This window comes from Ambystoma mexicanum, chromosome 13 (assembly GCF_040938575.1).
Source record: "Ambystoma mexicanum isolate Mex_15411 chromosome 13, UKY_AmexF1_1, whole genome shotgun sequence".
NCBI lineage: Eukaryota > Metazoa > Chordata > Amphibia > Caudata > Ambystomatidae > Ambystoma > Ambystoma mexicanum.
This window is the reverse complement of record NC_090938.1, coordinates 831,563,922-831,584,001: the sequence shown is the minus strand read 5'-3', so window position 1 is coordinate 831,584,001 and position 20,080 is coordinate 831,563,922. Positions and strand designations below refer to the sequence as shown.

The window sequence follows — 20,080 nt, the reverse complement described above, 5'->3', positions numbered from 1 at the left end:
CCTTGAGTCCCGGGGAATAATCAGTCCACAGCACCTTCAATAATCCGGTGCTGGGAATATTGAAGCCAAACGGCCAGTGGAGACTCTGCGCCGACTTTAGGGAGCTCAACAAACGGGTCCATACTTCCCGATGGCCTCTTGCCTACATTGACCAAGGGCTTGCCCAAATCCAGGGGTCACAGATATTCACTGTAATAGACCTGACCAATGGTTACTGGACCGTGCCTGTCAGTAGGGAGGACCAATACAAACTGGCTTTTACCTTTGGGGGCCAGCAGTACACATGGACCCGGACTCCCTTCGGATACCTCAACTCCGGCAATGATTTCAACATTTTCCTACACAAGGCCATGCCTGACCTGGGTGCGAAGGGTAACCTGGCTTATGTAGATGATGTCCTCATCAAAAGTTCATCTGTGGAGGAACACATAGCGGAGATCCGTTATGTTCTGACACAGTTGAGGGCCGCCGCAGCAAAACATTCCTTTCAAAAAGCACAGTGGTGTAGAACCCGTGTTAATTTCTTGGGGCATGAGATTACTCCTCAGGGTCTCTGCCCCCAAGAAAAGAAAGTGGAAGCACTCCAGAAACTGAAAGACCCCACAACTCTGCAGGAACTAAGGAGCCTTCTTGGACTGACTAATTACAGCAGAAAGTTCATTGAAGGCTACGCAGAGATCACTAGACCCCTGATTCATCTCTTGAAGGGGGGGGGGGTCAAGTGGGAATGGGGTCCAGAACAATCCGAGGCAGTAAGACAGCTCAAAAGAAGCCTCTCACAAGCGCCTTGCCTAGTTTACCCTGTCAGAAACAAGGAGTTCTTCCTGGAGACAGGGTTCTCTAATACGTGCTTGACGGCAGTATTATACCAAAAGCATGACAAGGTCAATAAAGTAATCTCCTATGCGAGCAAACCTTTATCCTCTTTGGAGGAAAAATTCAACGATTGTGAGAAGGCACTCCTGGCAACAGTGTGGGCATTGAAGAATTACCGCCCGTTTATCCAGGGGGAACAGATCATAGTGGAGACTCCACGCCAGCCTCTGCAATATCTCCAAAGTGACAGCATCCGGGCCGGAAATGTGAGTAATTCCCGAATTACTTCCTGGATCCTGTCAATGAAAGGCTTTCCTGTGGGGGTCAGATATGGCCAAAACAAGAAGAGCCCCCTCGCGCAAGGTCTGGCTGACTTGCATGATTGTGCCAGAGAAAACTGCCTTGAGGACGAAAGTCTAAAAATCAAGTACAACATGGAGGCATACCTTAATTCCCCACACAAAGTCTTTGAAAAAGACAAGTGTGAAGGAATGCCCACTGTATGTGGATGGATGCTCTTACCATGTTGACAACGGGGAAAAATAGCTTGTGGCCGGCGTAGGGAATGCATGGGGGAAGGAGTCCACAGAACCCTCTGCTGGGTACAAAATTGGTCCCCGAAGTAGTCAGATGGCAGAATTGATGGCTGTGTATCAAGCCATCCTCACTGCTGTCCAACATCAACTCCACGAACTGGTCATAATCACAGATTATGTACGGAACGGGTTTGTGGAGCACCTGGTTAATCGGAAAACCAGAGGCATGTTATGTGCTAATAACAAACCCTTGAAACATGGGAAGTTAATTCAAAACATTGATGATCTGGTCACCTAGAATGGGATGACCATCTACTGGAAGAAGATCAAGGGTCATTCCAAAGTAGAGGGACCAGACAAGACTAGAAATGACTTAGCTGATCAGCTGGCCAAAACCGGGGCCATCCAAGGGGATCTAATAGAGATTGAGTCCCTGTTGGGGGAGATCCAGGTCACTGCTATCACTAGATCCCAGACAAATGCTCACAATGACCTTTCAACTGCACAATGGAGTAAGGAGACCCCAGATGCTGATTTGATTACGGCTCAAAAGGGGGATCCAATAATTGGTAAGTTTTACCAGCACATTGAGGACCCTGAGAACTTTCCCCTGATGGATACCGATTACATTGGTAAAGAGGACCTTAGAGTGTTGATGAAATGTCCAAAAATGTTCCGAATCCAAGATGGTTTGTTGGTAAGGAAATCCCAAGCTGGCCATGATCAGTGGGTGGTCCCTACCTCATTCCGAAGCCGGATGTTAAGTCACGCCCATGATGCGACCACTGCCGGTCATTGGGGGTTTCATACAACACTTGAGATCTTGAGAGGTTGCATACTGGCCACACATGGGGCAGGACCTCGACCAATACTTGAAGGGGTGTCTTGTGTGTGCACAATTTCAGCCAACATCCCTCACACACCGTGCGCCTCTCCAAAAGAGGGGGATGATACTGCCATGGTCAGATTTGCAAATCGACTTCATAGGCCCCGTGATTCGCTCCTCAAGGGGGAATAAGTACATGTTGACGGTTACATGCTTGTTTACCAAGTGGGTGGAATGTCTCCCGGCCCCAAACTGCAAGGCAGAAACAGCAGCTGCCCTGATGATCAACCACATCTTTTCGCGTTTTGGTCTACCCCAAAGGATTGAGTCAGACAGAGGTAGCCATTTTACCAGCAAAGTAATGACTAAGATGTGGGAGATACTGGGGGTTAAAAGGAAGCTACATATTGGTTACCGGCCAGCCTCTTCTGGTGCAGTGGAGAGATACAACAGAACCATTGTGAGCATCTTAAAAAAGTGTGTGGCAGATTCTGGGCCAAGTTGGGATATCCGATTACCTCTGGTCCTAATGGCCATCAGATCTACCCCTTCATCTGCAACTAAAATGTCACCGTTTGAGCTGATGACTGGACGCAAGATGGTGCTTCCCCAGCATTTGCTCTACAGGACCCAAGAGCAGACATTGATAAATGCCTCCACAACTCATGAGTATGTGGAGAATTTAAGGAAACACCTTCAACATGCTTTTGCCTATGCTCAGCGGAATCTAGAAAGATCAGCTGATAGCATGAAGACCCATTACGATTTGAAAACCACCATGCAAGAGTACAATGTAGGAGACCGGATTTATCTATACAATTTCCAAAGAAACCAGGCCAAACAGCAAAAATCTTTGCCTACATGGAAGGGACCTTTTGAAATTATAGACAAGATCTCCCCAGTTGCCTACAAGATCCGCATCCCCAAAGGTATTTTGGCAGAAGGGGAAGACAAGTGGGTCCATATAAATCAGTTAGTGTTGCCATACCAGGCACACTCTGCAGCAACTGGAGGAGTCCTCTGCAATACCAGAGGGGGCCCCTCCAGAGTAATTCAGTTCCAACCCTAAAATATCCCACATATAGTCTCTAAAATATTATGATTCTTGAATGAAAATGTCTTCTGATTATATCTTGTTTTCTTTTAAAAATAAGAATGTAAATGTCTATTGATTTATAAAATGTATATGCCGACCCACTATATCAATAGTGGGGGAGAAATGTCTACGAATTGGTATTGCCGCTTTGCTTTGTCATCCTAGGAGAAAGACAACCTGGAGACTGACCACGGAAGACGACCTGGGGACCGGGAGGAAAGATCCAAGAAGCCCGGGGTACCGCCTAATACTCCCATCAGGACCGGCGAGGAGAACCGATCGATCCACCCTGATGGAGGAAAAGATGCTGAACTTTGTCATCTGCGGAATCGGAAGAAGATGATGTGGACATCCCAGCGCGTGGATCAAAACATCCTTTGCACCCGACTGCCCCTCGACTCGAAATCAAAGAGCAGTCAGGCGGGGGGCTTGTTGGGTGTCCTGACAGGAGAGCTGTCTTGCATTACTGTGCAGTGAGCAGAAGGGGGTCTTATGTAATTAAAAGTTCAAAAGACTTGCTTTTCCTGAGAACCATTAACACCTCAGAGACTCACAACAGCCCAGGAGATCACATGGCCCTGTTGACTGAGAGGGAGGAGTTTCCCCTGCAGCTTGCAGGACCCAACACAATAGACCCTTTCAATTGAATAGAAATGCAGATTAGGGTGTATCTGGCAACAGCTGCCCTGCCAAGAAGTAGAGGCCTGTGATCTCTGACTCACCAAGCTTCTGGGGGCGGGCCAGACTGGATTGTGGATTCATATTGCAGCAAATATATGTTTAAGTTAAATTGCTTATAAAATCTTGTATTAAGCTCACAGGAATGTACAATTTGGGGGTCCTTAATATGGAAAATGCCCTCACGATCTGAGACCAAACTCCACTTTGTGCGGTGTTCTGGGACCGAACCCTGCTATTAATATTGCAGACACTGTGTTTAGGATAGAGACATAGTAATTTCCAGTAATATGCTCAGGGAAGGGGTGCAGGTCAGTGTACATTTTGAGGAAAAACCAATATGGCGAAAGTCACTAAAAAGCACAAAATGTTGTCATTTCTTAACCCAAGCTCTTAGAAAGATCAGAGTTGGGCGAGAGTGTATCTTAAATTAATCTGTGAAATGTGTATGTAATTTAAACGACGTGTGCATCTGGGAAACCTGTTAGTTAAGAAAAATTCATTTTCTAAGTAAATGCAAAGGGGAGTGTTCTTTCTGTATGCCATAAAATTAAAGCCTGATGACACTCCATTCCTTCCCCCAATCAAGGGAGAGAGGAGGACTTGGCCAATAAGTTGTGAGGGGCAGGCTTAGTTATGCCCACGCACACACCCACTTGCAGAACACATAAAAAGAGACTGCTTGGACAGGCAAGAGATTCATTTTCCATTTTCTTGTGGAGAATTTTGCCAGACCACACAACATCTAGAAGGAACATCCAGAACTTAGACTCCAGAACTTAAAGCAAAGGCCTAACCCACAAGCTGAGGCCTTCAGAATCCAGCAATCCAACCAAACCATTCTACAGCCGGGCGAGCTGTTGGATTCTTTGCCAAGAACGTTTGACAGAACCGGTAGCAGACCCAGAAAGCAGTGCTGTATCCAGAGAGACCAGAACCAGAGAGACCCAGACCAGACCGCTGTGAAGTGCAGAGCAGAGCTGACCCAGAGAGCTGTGACTTCAGAACCACCCGCCAGGAGTCCAGTCTAAACCTGATCAGACCTTGACGGCCTATTTCAACTTTAGAGTGCAAGTACTCAGCTAGAACTGTGCCAGAACCAATCTCTTAGTTTAAAATAATCAAATTCAAACTATTTTAACCTATTTAGAACTGCATAAGAAATCGTGTGTCCATTCTGCAAAACGGTCACCTGTCATTCTGAGCTTTACTTTTATTTTGAGAATCTACCTCCATTAAATCGTCCGTATCTTTTTAACTTTCATCTTAAAGCTAGGATTAAGCTTTCCAACAAGCCTACAACTGACTTGCTACTCCTTATAGTTCCCCCATAATCGCGATCAACGCACTCCGGAAAAAGGTGCCGCAAATTGAGTTTGCTTCATTTCAACCACGTGTAAAAATATCTGTCTTTCGCTTCCATTACTGAATCCCGTTTTCAACCTGATAACCATCCCTGAATCATTGGTAGGGCTGACCTGAACTGATTTAAAGTATCTCTCACTCACCCTGAACCTCTAGAGGGAATTAAAATCATTTTCATCATATTTAACACTTCATTGCCACCACATTGAAGTTCCATGTGCAGCACATCACTCTGACATTGGTGACCCGATATGTCACATTGTACATAACTGTATATTACTGCCCCATAACTATGCAGGAAACAGGCACCTGTTTCCCTTTGTTCCTGACCTCTCCTTGTACTTACTTGCCTATTGTAACACGGTTGATGTCTTTTTTTTCCCTACTTATCATGTACCTGTAACTAAGTTGAGCATATCCTTGTATGTTTGCGCCCGGATGCCCCAGGGAATGGCGCGCTATATAAATAAACTAAACATTTAAAAGGATCTTGCCTGCTTAAAAATCATACCTGTTTTCCTCTAAGCTCGCTGGGGGGGAGGGGACTGGAAATTTGTATTGCATTTTGTATTCCTGAGAATTATGTGCTCTCCTTCCATCTCCTTATCTTGCATAGGGGGAGGGGGAGGGGAAATTGTCAAAGAAAAAGTGATCATATTATCTTTTGTTGAAATCATATCAAGTTTATTTCTGTGCTGCATTTTTCTCTCATTGCTTTTCCTTGAAACCATAAAAGTATTTTCTGCTACCTTATCCTTCCTATACTAACTTTTAAGTAATTAAATCAGTGCTAGTGTAACAACATCTATTGTTGATCAACATTATATGCCTTAGTGTGATATCAAATATTAATTTATTATAAAAGTGTGATATATATATATATAGTTTAATTTTTCCAATAAATCTTTTAAATTGCAAAACACACCTACTTCTTGGCTCAGTGAGGTCAGGGGGATTCAAAGAGAGGGGTGTTATATAAGGGTTTATCATCCAGAGTATAACTTGTCATAAAAATATATAAATAAGGGCTTCCCTTGGGCGCCCCAGACGAGGCACTGACTTAGTGGGATTGCTGAATTGAAGTCACTTAACAGGTCTTTTACTCCATAGGGTCTCATGTGTTTTTACTATGTGTGTTACCCAGCACCCTCAGTGCTGGGACACAGGGGTGTCATAGTGACACCCCACCATAGACTCCATACCCTGGGACTGACTACTGTCTCCCAGGGGATGTAAAGTCACCATTGGCTTTACTAGTCCCAAATTATTAACAGAAACCAGTACAAACCATCATATTGTGGACGTACTGGTCAGGGCAATTTGATTGCCCCGGGGTCTGTTATGCGAGGGGGCACGTCTCCGTCCCCCCCGATCGGGTTTTGGCTGGTGGCAGTGGATACTACTTTTTATATTCGACCGCGAATATATCTCTATGGGATTTTCCCCATTGTTCGAGGCTACCAACTTTAATTATTTAATTCCTATAGCCTCGAACATACTGCCGGGTTATTTATTTAATAGTAATCCACCGGTTGGTATTTTTTGACAGAACTCGATTCTAAAATGGCGTTTGTGTTCTCTTTTGTGACTCCAACCCAAGTCGAGCTCTTTGTTCCACCTTTTGGCGGGCTTCTCCACAGAAGCCTCCAAAAGTGGTGCCACTCTGTCTGGGTACCACAGGGGGCATGGGAGGGGGTTTAGGCACCCTGGACTGAGTTGCCTTGGCAACTCAAGTAGCACTCTGTTTGATTGACAGCTAGGCTGAATGAATGGGGGTTTCTTGCATAAAAGCAGGGCTTTTGGGACTGGAACTTCAGAAGTCGCCACAGGACCTGAGAAGCTGAGCCGACCTGCAACGACACCACTGGTGGAGCCCTGCTGAACCGTCTCACCACTTCCCGACGACAGAGGAGATCTTCTTGCCGGAGAGTCTCTTCCCCTTGAGCTGGTGGGGACAACCAGTTCGCTTTCCTTTTTGCCTACCAGAACGTCTAGTGGTCGAATTGCCCGTGCCAAGCACCCCGGCAACCGGATAGCCACTTACCACTGAACCGCGAATAAAAGGACCACTCCTTTGAATCGAGAAACTCTGCGGCTGGTTTCTTCCCTGGCAGTACAACAACCCCCTGCTTTTCTCCCCGACAAGATCTTCCCTTCTGCCAGACGAAGGACCAACTCGCAACCGCTGCCAGGAACAACTGCCCCCGCTGGAGTGTTCACCATTTCAAGGTACTGGGCTGCCTCTTGACCATCTAACTGGTCCCTTTCTTTTGGTCCAACTTCTTTCTGAACCTTCGAGACTTTTGTGCACTTTTTCAACCGTGTGACCTTGGACACATTTCGTTCTGATCCTAAAAGTGGATCTGGCTTTCTGAACTCTAACTTCACGGTTTGATTCTGCCTTCCTCTCTTGCTGTGTTCTTTTGAAAGTGTTGGGATCTGTTTCAATGTATGCTCTGCCTTTCTCTCCCTTTTAAACCAAATTATTAGAGTGCCATCTGCGTTAAGCGCTCACCGCTGTCTGAAAATAGGTGGGGCTTTACTTAAGAGTTGTCTAATATTCTTTTAAGGGAGTGTATATACTTTAGTAACTGTTTTTGAACTTGCTTGAGATTAGCGCCAGTATGTTTTGTTAGATGTGTTTTTAAATAAATAATTATATATCTTTTACACCAAAGCTCTGGTCAGTGTTTGCGTGTTCTACTGTGTGTACCTGCCCTATTGTGTATGCTCTGTATTCTGCCTTGAGAAAAGTCTGACTGCTCAGCCACAGCTATCAGGTAAATCTGGGTGGTGCAGACTGCTACCAATTGGGTTTACTGCCAACTCCTGTAGTCTTAAACTTTTTGCAGTGGTCCCTAAGGGAACTGCACAGGTTTCTGCCTAACAGGAGCCGGTGTTGTCCTACCTAATGTCCTGTGTATTCCTTATATGTCCTGAATATGTAACTGCAACTAAGAAGCTGTAATAAATCTACATGAAGTAGATCATAATCAGCTTGGAACCCACTTCATTTCATTTCATTGGCGACGAGTCAGTCTCTGAAGGTGAACCTGCGCTACCAAGGTGGAGAGGAACCAGCGTGAGAAAAAAAACACTGAAGGACCCTGCGATGGGGGGTGCAGGAAGGACAAGAAAGACTGCAAGAGGAAGGACAACGCCGCCCCCAAAATCTTAAGTCCCATCATCCAGGGCGCGGGGGAAGGATCAGGAAAGGGTCCCCTCTTCACAAGTGCACAGCTGTGCCTTAGCCAGGGCGAGTGCTGTGTCCAAGGGGCTGATTCTGGCAAAGCAGCATTTGGTTAAAGAAGGTGCGACCCAAAACATCAAGTGTGGTAGAGGAAGCTGTCCTAGTAATAGCTCAGCAGTCCATAGGACTTGGGGAACGCTGGTCCGAGGATTTTAGGACTCAATCTACAAGAAGTGGTCCACGAGACAAATGTGACTGTCAGTAGCTCGTAGTATTTGTGAGTGCTGCGTCTGGGACATGTGGGATTGAAATCGGGCCATGCGAGGAGAGGTCCCGGATGTGTGCTACTGAAATTGGGCCAGGAGAGGAGAGGTCCGCGCACATCCCGTCACTACGGGCATTTGGTAATCAGAGCAAGTGTGGCGATTTGACCGTTGGTCATTGGAGTTCCGCTCTCTCCCACTTACACATGGACAATGATGACGTTGTCCTCCAGCCCATGGAGTCGGCGAAGCATCGAAACGTTGATGTCCCGGTGTTCCGGAAAAGCATCAGATGACGAAATCACGATGCGTAATGAGACTGGTCGGGAAACAAGTTAAAAGGCTCGAGGAAAGGACCCTGTGGAATCGATATAACGTGATCGCCTCACGTGTATGGGACTTGGAAGGAAACTGGTCCCGATTATTGTGATTTCACTGCTCCATGTTTCGGAGCCACTCCGCCTACCCAAGGCGTTCTGTAGCGGTCACTGGGGCATACGCTGCGCTGTCTCAATCGGTGAGATGCTGTGTGGCAGTGCTACGTCGACACAACCAGGGGAAGAGTGTTGAGATCTCCGCCTCATGAAGAGTGGCATTCATGGTGGACAGTGATGAAGGCATGCCACTCCGTCTCAGTGAGGCGTCAGGTAGCGGCCAACAATTAAGGTGACTTGTGGGGTGTAACAATACAGTTGGGTATGGTAGTTTGTATAGAGCGTAATGCTCATTAGTTTCCAGATAGCTATGGCCAACGCTGGTTTTGGAATGTGAAAAGGTTTCCAAAGTGATGTCAGGGTGGTGGGGAAGTCCGTTTGTGGATTTGGGATCTGTATATGACCCATTCTAAGCGGACCAGGCACTCTGTATATGAAGAATGAAGTACCGTATTTGAGGTGCTTATGTGTGCTTTATAATTACAGGAAGGTGCATTTTGCAGAAGTGGAATGGTGAATTGTTATGGTAGGAACCTGCATGCACCGCGAGTATGTGAAAAGGTTCATGGTTGCACCGAGTACGTGTGTGATAGCTTTAATCATTTTGAGGAATTTTCAGCAGTTTTGGGCATGTCATTAGTGCCTACCTTCGGCTATGGACTTTTAGGTCTATGTTAAGAGTCTAAAAAGGCTATGGACTGTTAGGTTAATACAAGTTTTGGGTATTGGTATTTTGCTTCACTTTGGCAAGATATGGTTTTGGGCATGTCATTAGTGCCTACCTTCGGCTATGGACTTTTAGGTCTATGTTAAGAGTCTAAAAAGGCTATGGACTGTTAGGTTAATACAAGTTTTGGGTATTGGTATTTTGCTTCACTTTGGCAAGATATGGTTATTGCATTTGTTAAAATGCATATCCTTTTACTGTGTGTTGTAGTTACAGCAGAATATATTGTTACAGCATTCTATGGTTTTGGAGTGCATGTCATAAATCGGACTCCGATTAATTGGCGAGCGTCAGTGAGAGTTTGGTAATGGATTGTACTTGCAGTGAGCATGGATTAGGAGTGTGGGTCTTTTTGGATATGCGAGGTAGCAAGTGCGTATGGTGTAAAGACAATTTAGCTAAAAGTGTGGCGGTGTGCAATGCATGGTTCGTGCCGTTTGGGTGATGTCAGTGGGAGGTGTTGTCTTCCCGTGTGGGTATTGTCTGGTTTACAGAGTTTACCCGATTTGGTAAAAGTTGAACAGCCATGCAGTTCTAGAGTGAGGTAGCACCTCAGCTCTTTTAGTGCAAGGAGGTTTGGTTTTTCTAATCCATGTTTGGGCTTTGGTCTGGTTTATGGAGTTTATCTGATTTTGGTAAAGGTTGAACAGCGGTGCAGTTGTTCTAAAGGGAGGTAGCACCTCCTCTAGGGATTGTTACCCTTCTCATCACGGGGGACAGTGTGTAGCTGGAGGCAAGGGGGCGCATGGCTGGGGACGCCCGGCAATGACCCATTGGAATGGGGTGTGGTGGCATCCTGAGGTGATGAGAAAATTGTTTTTCATGTTACTTGTGGTGTCGAGTGTCGACCTCGTTTTATAGTATGGGTCCGACTTGTGTGAGGATGTCCTCTGAGCCGATTGGATCATTTAGTCTCACCAGTATTTGTTCATGGCATTGGAGTGTGTGGCCACCGTTCTCAATGTGTTTGGTAGGTTTGTTCAACCTGCTCTGGTGGAATGCGCTCGGTTTGTGGAATGCGCTCGGTTTGTCGAGTCGATGGGAGTGTGTGAACTTAGTGATGCTGGGTTTCCTCGATGCAAGTTTCTTGCTGGTGTGAGGTTGTGGTTGGCTTTTTGGGGGATTTGAGGCCTGATTGTGCCCTAGAGTGGCAGTCTTGAGGCCTGCTGGAGTTCCAGGGTGGCAGCCTGGAGACCCTCGATATATGAGGCAGGGGCGGGTGGCAAAGAAGTTTTCTGGTGGTGTCAGGACGTAGGTAAATTAGCCTGGTGTCTGGGCGGGTTTGGTCCTGGGGAGAGAGCCCAGTTGTCTGTTTGTGGCAGGAACAGACAGAGGGAGCATGGTGATTTTGTGATAGGTTCAGGGAATGTGGTTCGTTCTGGTGTGTTGTTTTGATGGTGGGGATTTGCAGTGGAAGTGTTCGTCTGCGGGTGGCATGTCACGTGTACGTGTGTTTTGGAAGGAGGGAGGTGTGTTGTGTAGTGCCTGTATGTGACATGTTCTGTGTAGGTATGGTTGGGTAAAGGAGGGAGGTGGGTTGTGTAGTGCTTGTCTCATGTGATGTAGCCAGTGATGTCACGTGGACTGTTGAAGAGTGAATGGTGTAATGTTATGAGTGAGAGTTCTGTGTGGTGGCAGTTACAGCTGGCCTGCCTGGGTGATGGGTGCCGGTGCCTAGCTATTGTCCTATATGTCTTCAATGTGTAACTGGAACTTAGAAGCTGGAATAAACTTACATGAAGTAATCATAATCAGCTTGGAACCCACTTCATTTCATTCAGAGTAGATTATAGATTTCCTAAACATCTCAACATATAAAGTTTCTAAATCGAGGGCCATTGCCATGGCAGTACCTTCAACCTGTTGGTAATAAATAGCAAGGAATTGGAAAAAATTAATTCTAAGTGCAAATTCAGTACACCAGAGAACAAAACTTTTACTAACCAGGTGACCATCTACTCTACCCATGAGGACCACTTAAACCACAATGAAGGTCGCCTTCCGGGGAATCACAGTATACAAAGACTGAATATCCAAACATGTGAGGAGATGGGTGCCTGGAGTAAAAATGGACCCTTCAATCTTGTTAATGGCATCTGTGGTATCCCTCAAATCACTCCTCATTTGAAGTACAAACGGTCTTAGATAGTGGTCAGCGAATTTGGACAAAAGCTGCAAAATAGAGCTCACCCCAGAATCAATGGGCCAGCCAGGCGAGTCGAGGGAATTTTTTATGCAAAATATAAAACGCAGGAACTCTGCCTTTCTCCCTCATCAATAAAATCAGCTTCCTGTTTACCAATCATATTGTGGTCAAAGGCACGCATTACCTTGTCTCTGAACACACAAACCATTTCTTCTGTGGGTTCTTTATCATGGACGCAGTAGCTTTTACCCGCAGATAAAAGTTTATTACATTCCTGGATATAATCAACGATCAAGGAGTGCAATAGCTCCACCCTTATCCGCCTGTCGCACAATCACTTGATTGTTCCTAGCTAATTTAAGCATAAGGTCCCTTTGACCCTTACTAAATAGGTTTCTCTCTCCATCAAAAACCACAGATTCAGGGGAGGGACTATGCTCCGGAGCATTAAACGTGGGAAGATTACGTACTCCACTACAATTGGTGTTTTCAAACATTGGTTAATTCAAAAAAAGAAATTCTGATGTAATTTGCGCATAAACTGTTGAAATTCAGTTCTGAATTCAAAAGGGTCCTGGTTCTTAGTGATCACAAAGTACAGACCTTTGTTGAGGGTTCTCTCCTCTGTAGAGCTCCACTTATAGGTGGATAAATTGACTACCATAGTTTTTGGCTCCGACAGAGTTCTTATAGGGTCGTTGTTCCAATAGCCTCTGTGGGCACCTCGATCTAAAAAAAGAAGAGGTCCTACTTTGTCTAGATCGATTCTGACCCCTATATCCCCTCCCTCTTGTGTTGGTGTCTTGTTGGCCTGTGCCATCGCTAGTACCGACTCCAGAGCTATTGTTCCCATCATCATTAGAGCTGTATGAGGTATCACTGAAGCAAACTCGTCTCCTATTGTTAGGTTCCCTGGGATTATCATCAAATTTGTGATTTGCCACTATATACGGAAAAGCTCTTTCATGATGAAAATTCTGAGAGGTCCCTTTACATTCTCTTAGGGTGGAATCATTCTTGAAATCTAGCATTTCTTTCACATATAATTGAAATTTGCTTTTAAAAAGGGATCGAGATCTAGGTTTTTTTCATATCCTCTTGCATTTTAAAGCTAAATTGGATTTCAGCAGGACACAGAGAAAACACAATGCTGCAACTGGGCACAGCTAGATTAGTGGGAGTCCAGATGAGATGGGGCGAGAGGTGGGACAGTCCCAGGTATGAAGGAAGAGGATCGATCAAGTTAGTTGAGGGAACTGACCTTCAGAGAAATGTTAGATACTCCATTCTTACAGCGTGTCCGGAAAGTGTGGTGTTCCCATCAGCCTCCATGTGCATGTGTGGGGTAGGGAGGGGGGTGTAGGAAAGGACCCACATACCCGGCCAGGCAACAGACAGGGGAACAGACAGGGCCTTAGAAAGTGGGCCTTTGGAAGGGGGGGGGCAGTGTTCGCCTGCCAGCTCCCGGATTGGCTGCTAAGTGTGGATGAAGAGCCAATCAAAAGCAGCCTATGTTTCATCTTGTAAAATCAAAGGCATTGTAACACAGCAGCCATTTTGGAATGTTGCAACAATCACAGAAAAAGAATGGGCCAAAGTAACCTCCGGATTGTGGATCTGTTAAACAAAAATGACCACTTGTATTGTTCACACCTTAGCCCCTGTTTTTGTTAAAAAGATTAAAACCGAAACCTTGGGCAATACATGGTTTTCAAACAATTTAACTAAACTTCAGAAAATAAAAAGACAATGTGAAAGAGTCTGGAGGAAATCTCCTTGTCAGGAGAATCTTTCTACATACCGAATCGCGGCCACTAACTAAAAACTCCAGTATTTCTGCCAAACGAGATCACTTTGAGAATGCAATGCTGAATCTCACCAGAGAGAATTGTTCCCTGTCCTCAAGAAGTTTGGGGGAAAAAACAGCTGTCGCCCTGTCATTACAAAGAGTGATTTATGGTGTACCGAAATTCAACAAGGCTTTGCCTTGAAACTCAATTCTCATCAAGCCAAGATCAAAGCTCGTTGACAGAACCTTGGCCTACATGACAATAATGAGAGTAATCCTGAAAATAAGATGTCTGTAAATCACCCTTTAACTCATGAGTTTAGCTTTAATAAAATCTCTGAGGACGAGTTGATGAAGATTGTTAAAAGTTTTACACCATCATCCTGCCCTGGTGATGTATGTCCAGCCAGTATTATTAAGGATGTCATCGGTTGTCTGGCTCCTCTTATTACAAAAATTGTCAACTCCTCTAACCCTCCTTAGTTGTGTCTGCTGCTCTTAGAAATGTCTGGATAACCCCTATTTTGAAAAAGGAAACCCTTGATCCCAAGGTTGTGAGCAATTGTCGCCCAATCACTAATGTACCCTTTTTACTGAAGGTTTTGGATTGAATAGCATATTTGCAATTCCAGACCCACATAGAAACATTCAATCTCCTAGGTACTTTGCAATCTGGCTTCCTTGCCATGCATGGCACGGAGACCACCATGCTCAATTTAAGAGCCAAACTGACCAATATTGCGGACTAATGTCAGGTAGCTTTGATTATGCTGGTCGACCTCTCGGCGGCTTTTGATCTCATCGATCATGCTTTGTAGTCGAGGGATTGGATCAAATATCTAGCTGCTCTTGACCAGCCCCTTCATGGTTGGCATCCTGCCAGGTTGACTTCTGAAGGATTTCAGCATCTGCCAGACGTACTTTCCTGTGGTCTCCCACAGGGAGCCTGCCTTTCTCAGACTTAGTTTAGTTTGTCTATCTGCCCTCTCTTTGACCTCCTGGATAGTGTCAGCATTAAATACACCAATTATGCCAATCATACCCAGGAGCTTTTCGAGTTGACGGGTGACTATGACGAGGACTCACAAACCATTAATCAGGCAGATCATGTAATTCAAAGATGTATTAACCTCAATCCTTTGGCCTTAAATAGTAGCAAGACCAGGCTCATTTATTTTTTATTTATAATTTATATAGCGTAGAACCACTGACCCTAAGGCTTAAGGGCGCTAACAAGCAAAACAAATAAAACGTTCACAAAGAAAGAGGTCACGGATGATAAAAGTTATACCAGAAGGGAGGATCTCAGACCAAAGAAAAGGAGATTAATTAAACAGATAGGTCTTAAGTCCTTTCCTAAACACTCTATTAGAGCTTTCATTTCTAAGTTGAAGTGGAAGACTGTTCCACGCAATGGGAGCCGCAGAATAGAAGGATCCACTCTTTGTCTGAGATAGTCTGCCGTTTGGAACGACAAGTGGAGAGAGGCCATTAGATCTGAGACTATAGTTACTGGTCTTAGGTTTAAGTTCTTCTTTAAGGTAGTTGGGACCAGAACCTGTCAAGCAGTTGAAGGAGATGGACAACAGGCAAAAGAGGATACGTTCCTTAATAGGAAGCCAGTGAAGTTCCCTTCTAGATAGAGAGATATGGTCTGATCTCTTTTTGTCCATAACAACCCTAACCGCATTATTCTGCACTACCTGTAGTCTATTCACTTCACATTTTGGAAGACCAATGAGAAGACTGCTGCAATAGTCTATCCTAGAGCTAATCAATGCACAGGCCACCGTCTCTCGACTAGTTAGAGAGGAAGGGGCGTGCATGAGAAAGTAATTTAACGTAGTATGAGGACGAGGAAACCAAATTACTGACCTGGGCTTTCATACTCAGATTACAGTCCAAGTAAATCCCCAATGTCTCATGTTAGTTGGTTCTGGTGAACGTCTGTCGAAACTTAACTCTAGGTACTGTCAATTCACAATTGCAGACTCTGTAATCAAAATATGTCCTTGGGTAAAAACCCTCGGCATCTACTTGGATGCTAACCTAAATATGAAAAAGCAGGTCAGCCACATTAAGTCTTCATGTGCCTATACAACCAGGTTAATTAGACAGATTAAGCATGATCTGTCGGATACCAATGGTGCCACGCTTGTCACTGCACTTGTGAATTCAAAAATGGACTTCTGCAATAGTCTTCTTGTTGGCACTTCCAGAAATAATGTGAATACCTTACAGGTGGCTCAGAACAGTGCTGTTAGAGCGGTGTGTGGACTTGCTAGAATGGATTGAGTCTCTCAAGCTCGAAGATCTCTGCACTGGCTTCCGGTTAAACATTGTATTTCTTACAAAACACAAATGTGTGATAAACCAAGTTCCTCCTTACTTGACGAGGAGAATTTGGAAAGCCCCAGTCATAGGCTCTCTTCGATCCAATGGTCTCTATAAATTGGCCCTGCCTCACACTAAGCCCAAGAACTTCAGTGGTACTAGTCTTGACGTTTCTGCCCCTCCCTCTGGAATTTTATTCCACCTGAAATTAGAAATATTTCAGACTTATTTAACTTTAAGAAGGCCATAAAAACCTCTCTTTTTAATTCTAAAGATTAATAAGGCAAAAAACCCTGAGGGCTTTAACGAAGGCCCTGGGTGCATTAGCGAACGCTGTAATGGCCCGCAGGTGTGGGGCATATTGCCATTAGTACCACGGCCTGTTAGACCGGGGTACTAATGGTGTTTTTCCGGTTACGAGACATGCTGCATTTCACAGCCGAATACATGTTTTTATTTTTTTAAATGCCCATCACGGACAGGGAAACGTAGTCCTTTTTCCCCTTCAGTGGTGGCCATGGTAAACAAAGAAAATGGCCGCCATGGAAGGGGAGAAGGGACTACATGCCTATCAGCTTGCTCGTAACAAGTTCATTGACCCTTGCCGGGTACTAAGGTGTTTCCTCTGGATCTCCCAATCTGATTTGAACAGAGTTACGTTTCCTGACCCTCTCCCTCTTCTGCTGTTTGTATTGTTTGCTATTTGTGTGCACTGAGGCCTTGGCGTGTTGCGCTCTATAAAAAGGTCTTAATAATAATAATAATAATAATAATAATAATAATAATGATAGTTGGGACACATGAAGGTCCTCAAGACAAGACAGGGAAAAGAGGTTCCACACCTTGGAAAGGAAATGGGAGCCAAGAACAAAAGCTACCAAAGCACCAAAGAAGTCTCCATGGTGCTTCTTGAAGGATTCTAGAAAAGTCTGCCTCCAACCCTACAGACATCCACATGCTGCATGACCCTGGTCTGTCCTAGGTCTTCCCAGATGGCCAATTCACATGCAAACCCCCCTCCTCAGCGGGAAGTCACCTACCAGTATTCCCAGATAGCTCCCCACAAGCACAGGCCTGCATTACTTCCCAGGTCGAGCAAGTGTTGGTTATGGACTTGGTGCCGCTGTATCATAGATGGGCTAGTCTGGAAAAAAGGTCAAACTAGCCCCCTTCCTCGATTTGATGGACTTGCCAGCCCTTTCACCGAACCCAATGGGCAGTTGTAACTATGGGGCGCCCCTGTCAAGTATCATTGAGCCTCACATGTGCACAAGTAGGACACTCCAGGTGGCGGCCATTAGGGCACTCAGCCTTAAGATATCCTGACCAAAGTGGCTCTTTACAAGAGAGCCTTACAACGTTGGGTCCAGGACCAGACACACAACACAGGTAGAATTGACTCCCAATGACGAACAGGACAGCAGCACATCCATCTACCAGCAGCTAGGGTTCTACATCACTTAAAGCAGCGAAAAGAGGCACACTCACCTGGAGGGAGGCGGCAGTGCAGGCGACATACAGCGACCGCTGGAGTACCCCAAAGCCCCGTGCCAGCCATCCTTTCACCAGCTCACTCGCCATCAAGCTGTGCTGCACAATGAAGAGAAGGACGAGACCCGCATTCATCCCCAGGGGGTGCAGCACGCGGGGGTCCTGCAGGGCGCCACTCCATTCCACACGCGCCTCTACTGCGGAGAGAAGAGGGGATACCACTGTTCAGTGAGATATCCAGCAAGCAATGTGTGTACATGCATTCAATTTCACAAAGCTTTAATGGCAGGTACCAGGGACACAGCTCTGCTAAAGCTTGCAGAGCAGCCATCAAACTATACAGCTCATTGTACCTGGGACCTCAATATTCTGCTGGGTTTTCTCATCACCTTTGCCCTTTCTGAAGTCCATGATACTACCTTTCCAAGCCTTCTCAAATTTGGGGCACTATGAGAGGATAGTGCCCCCAGTTTTTCACCAGACCTGGTTCACATGTTTGGAGATCAGGCCTTGCTCTGCTCTCAAAGCATCTCTTCACTTAAATCCTGCTCAGCAAGAGAACTAAAACCTGCAAAGCCTTCACTATCCTCCCTCTCCAGCTTCCCGCCCTCCTACCAGCAACCCATCCTTACTACTACACACCTTCCGTCTTTAATCCCAGCATCTCCCACTGAACTGGTACCCATCCAGAGGGCAGTCAATCCTCCCGGTGCCCCTATTGACCCTTTTGTCCCACAGAGGCTGATCTCAAGAATCAGCTGGTTTCTCTCCTCCCATACTACTCCAAAATCCTTCCCTGAATACCTTTAACGGAACTTCCTCCTGCCTGGATACCAATGACTTGTGTGACCTTCTCCAGTCTGGATTCTGCAACCCTCACCCAGTTTCAATTCCTTAAGCTCGGCTCACCTTCGTAAACTCCAATGATGCTTGCCACCATGGCTTGCTCTGAACAGTAGACCACCTCCCTCTCCTTCAGAACCCTCCGTCCTTGGGATCCAGGGCCCACTTTCGACTGGATGGTGCAAGCACTAGGCAAACTAGGCTGCTGCCTAGGGTGCTAGCAGCGGGGACACTAAAGGGCAGTTTCCCCGCTGCTTTCACAAACTACAAAAGTGATGTAAACCAATCCGAGTTACAGTAGCCGCGTGATGCCCGTCCTGCAACTAGGGTGCCCGGCTGCACATCACAGCGCTCACGTTTCTAGGAGTCTCTCACATGGCCGTGGGAGCAGGGCCATTGCCCATTGAGCAGCACAGCACATGGTCCGGCTCAAATGAAGGCACAGAGGACAAGAAGGAGGAGGTGTTAATGAAACCATGTGGTCAGGACCAGGGCACTCCCACCAGTTAAGTCAAAGGTCACGGTAGAACCCTCCTGTAACCTCTGACGGCAGAGCATGGCCAGGCGAAGTGCACCTCACAGGTAGGAGCAGGAGGGTGATGGGGAGGGTGTAGGAGCCTTGTGCAAGCTCAGCTGCAGAGAGTTAAAGGGCTTCACGGCGTGCGGTGCCTGCAGCACATGAACTCTGACATGTTCATTAGCATGAACTGGAAGAAACATTTTAAGCAATGCTGGAAGGGCTGATCCATAAGCAGGAGCTAAAGGCAGCCCCTGGGTATCCAGCATTAACCAGTGGCCAGGAGCTTCCCCTGCTACCACTGGGGACCTAGGAGCTAAAGGCAGTCCCTGGGTGTCCAGCATTAACCAGTGGCCAGGAGCTTCCCCTGCTACCACTGGGGAACTAGGAGCTAAAGGCAGTCCCTGGGTATCCAGCATTAACCAGTGGCCAGGAGCTTCCCCTGCTACCACTGGGGAACTAGGAGCTAAAGGCAGTCCCTGGGTGTCCAGCATTAACCAGTGGCCAGGAGCTTCCCCTGCTACCACTGGGGACCTAGGAGCTAAAGGCAGTCCCTGGGTGTCCAGCATTAACCAGTGGCCAGGAGCTACCACTGGGGAACAAGGAGCTAAAGGCAGTCCCTGGGTATCCAGCATTAACCAGTGGCCAGGAGCTACCACTGGGGAACTAGGAGCTAAAGGCAGTCCCTGGGTGTCCAGCATTAACCAGTGACCAGGAGCTCCCACTGGGGAACTAGGAGCTAAAGGCAGCCCCTGGGTATCCAGCATTAACCAGTGGCCAGGAGCTTCCCCTGCTACCACTGGGGACCTAGGAGCTAAAGGCAGTCCCTGGGTATCCAGCATTAACCAGTGGCCAGGAGCTTCCCCTGCTACCACTGGGGAACTAGGAGCTAAAGGCAGTCCCTGGGTGTCCAGCATTAACCAGTGACCAGGAGCCACCACTGGGGAACTAGGAGCTAAAGGCAGTCCCTGGGTGTCCAGCATTAACCAGTGACCAGGAGCCACCACTGGGGAACTAGGAGCTAAAGGC

General features: G+C 46.4%; 1 protein-coding gene across 2 annotated transcripts in view; it reads right to left on the bottom strand.

The window, feature by feature from the left end:
* NRM (nurim) overlaps nt 1–20,080 on the bottom strand; it is a 101,440-nt gene that overhangs the window by 49,460 nt on the left and 31,900 nt on the right. The window contains exon 2 of one of the 2 annotated variants that reach the window (XM_069635321.1): nt 17,689–17,885. In XM_069635321.1, coding sequence (XP_069491422.1) covers nt 17,689–17,885 — 197 coding nt within the window. Of the gene's footprint in view, nt 1–17,688; nt 17,889–20,080 lie in introns of both variants that reach the window. The other variant, XM_069635320.1, reaches the window with a different exon arrangement.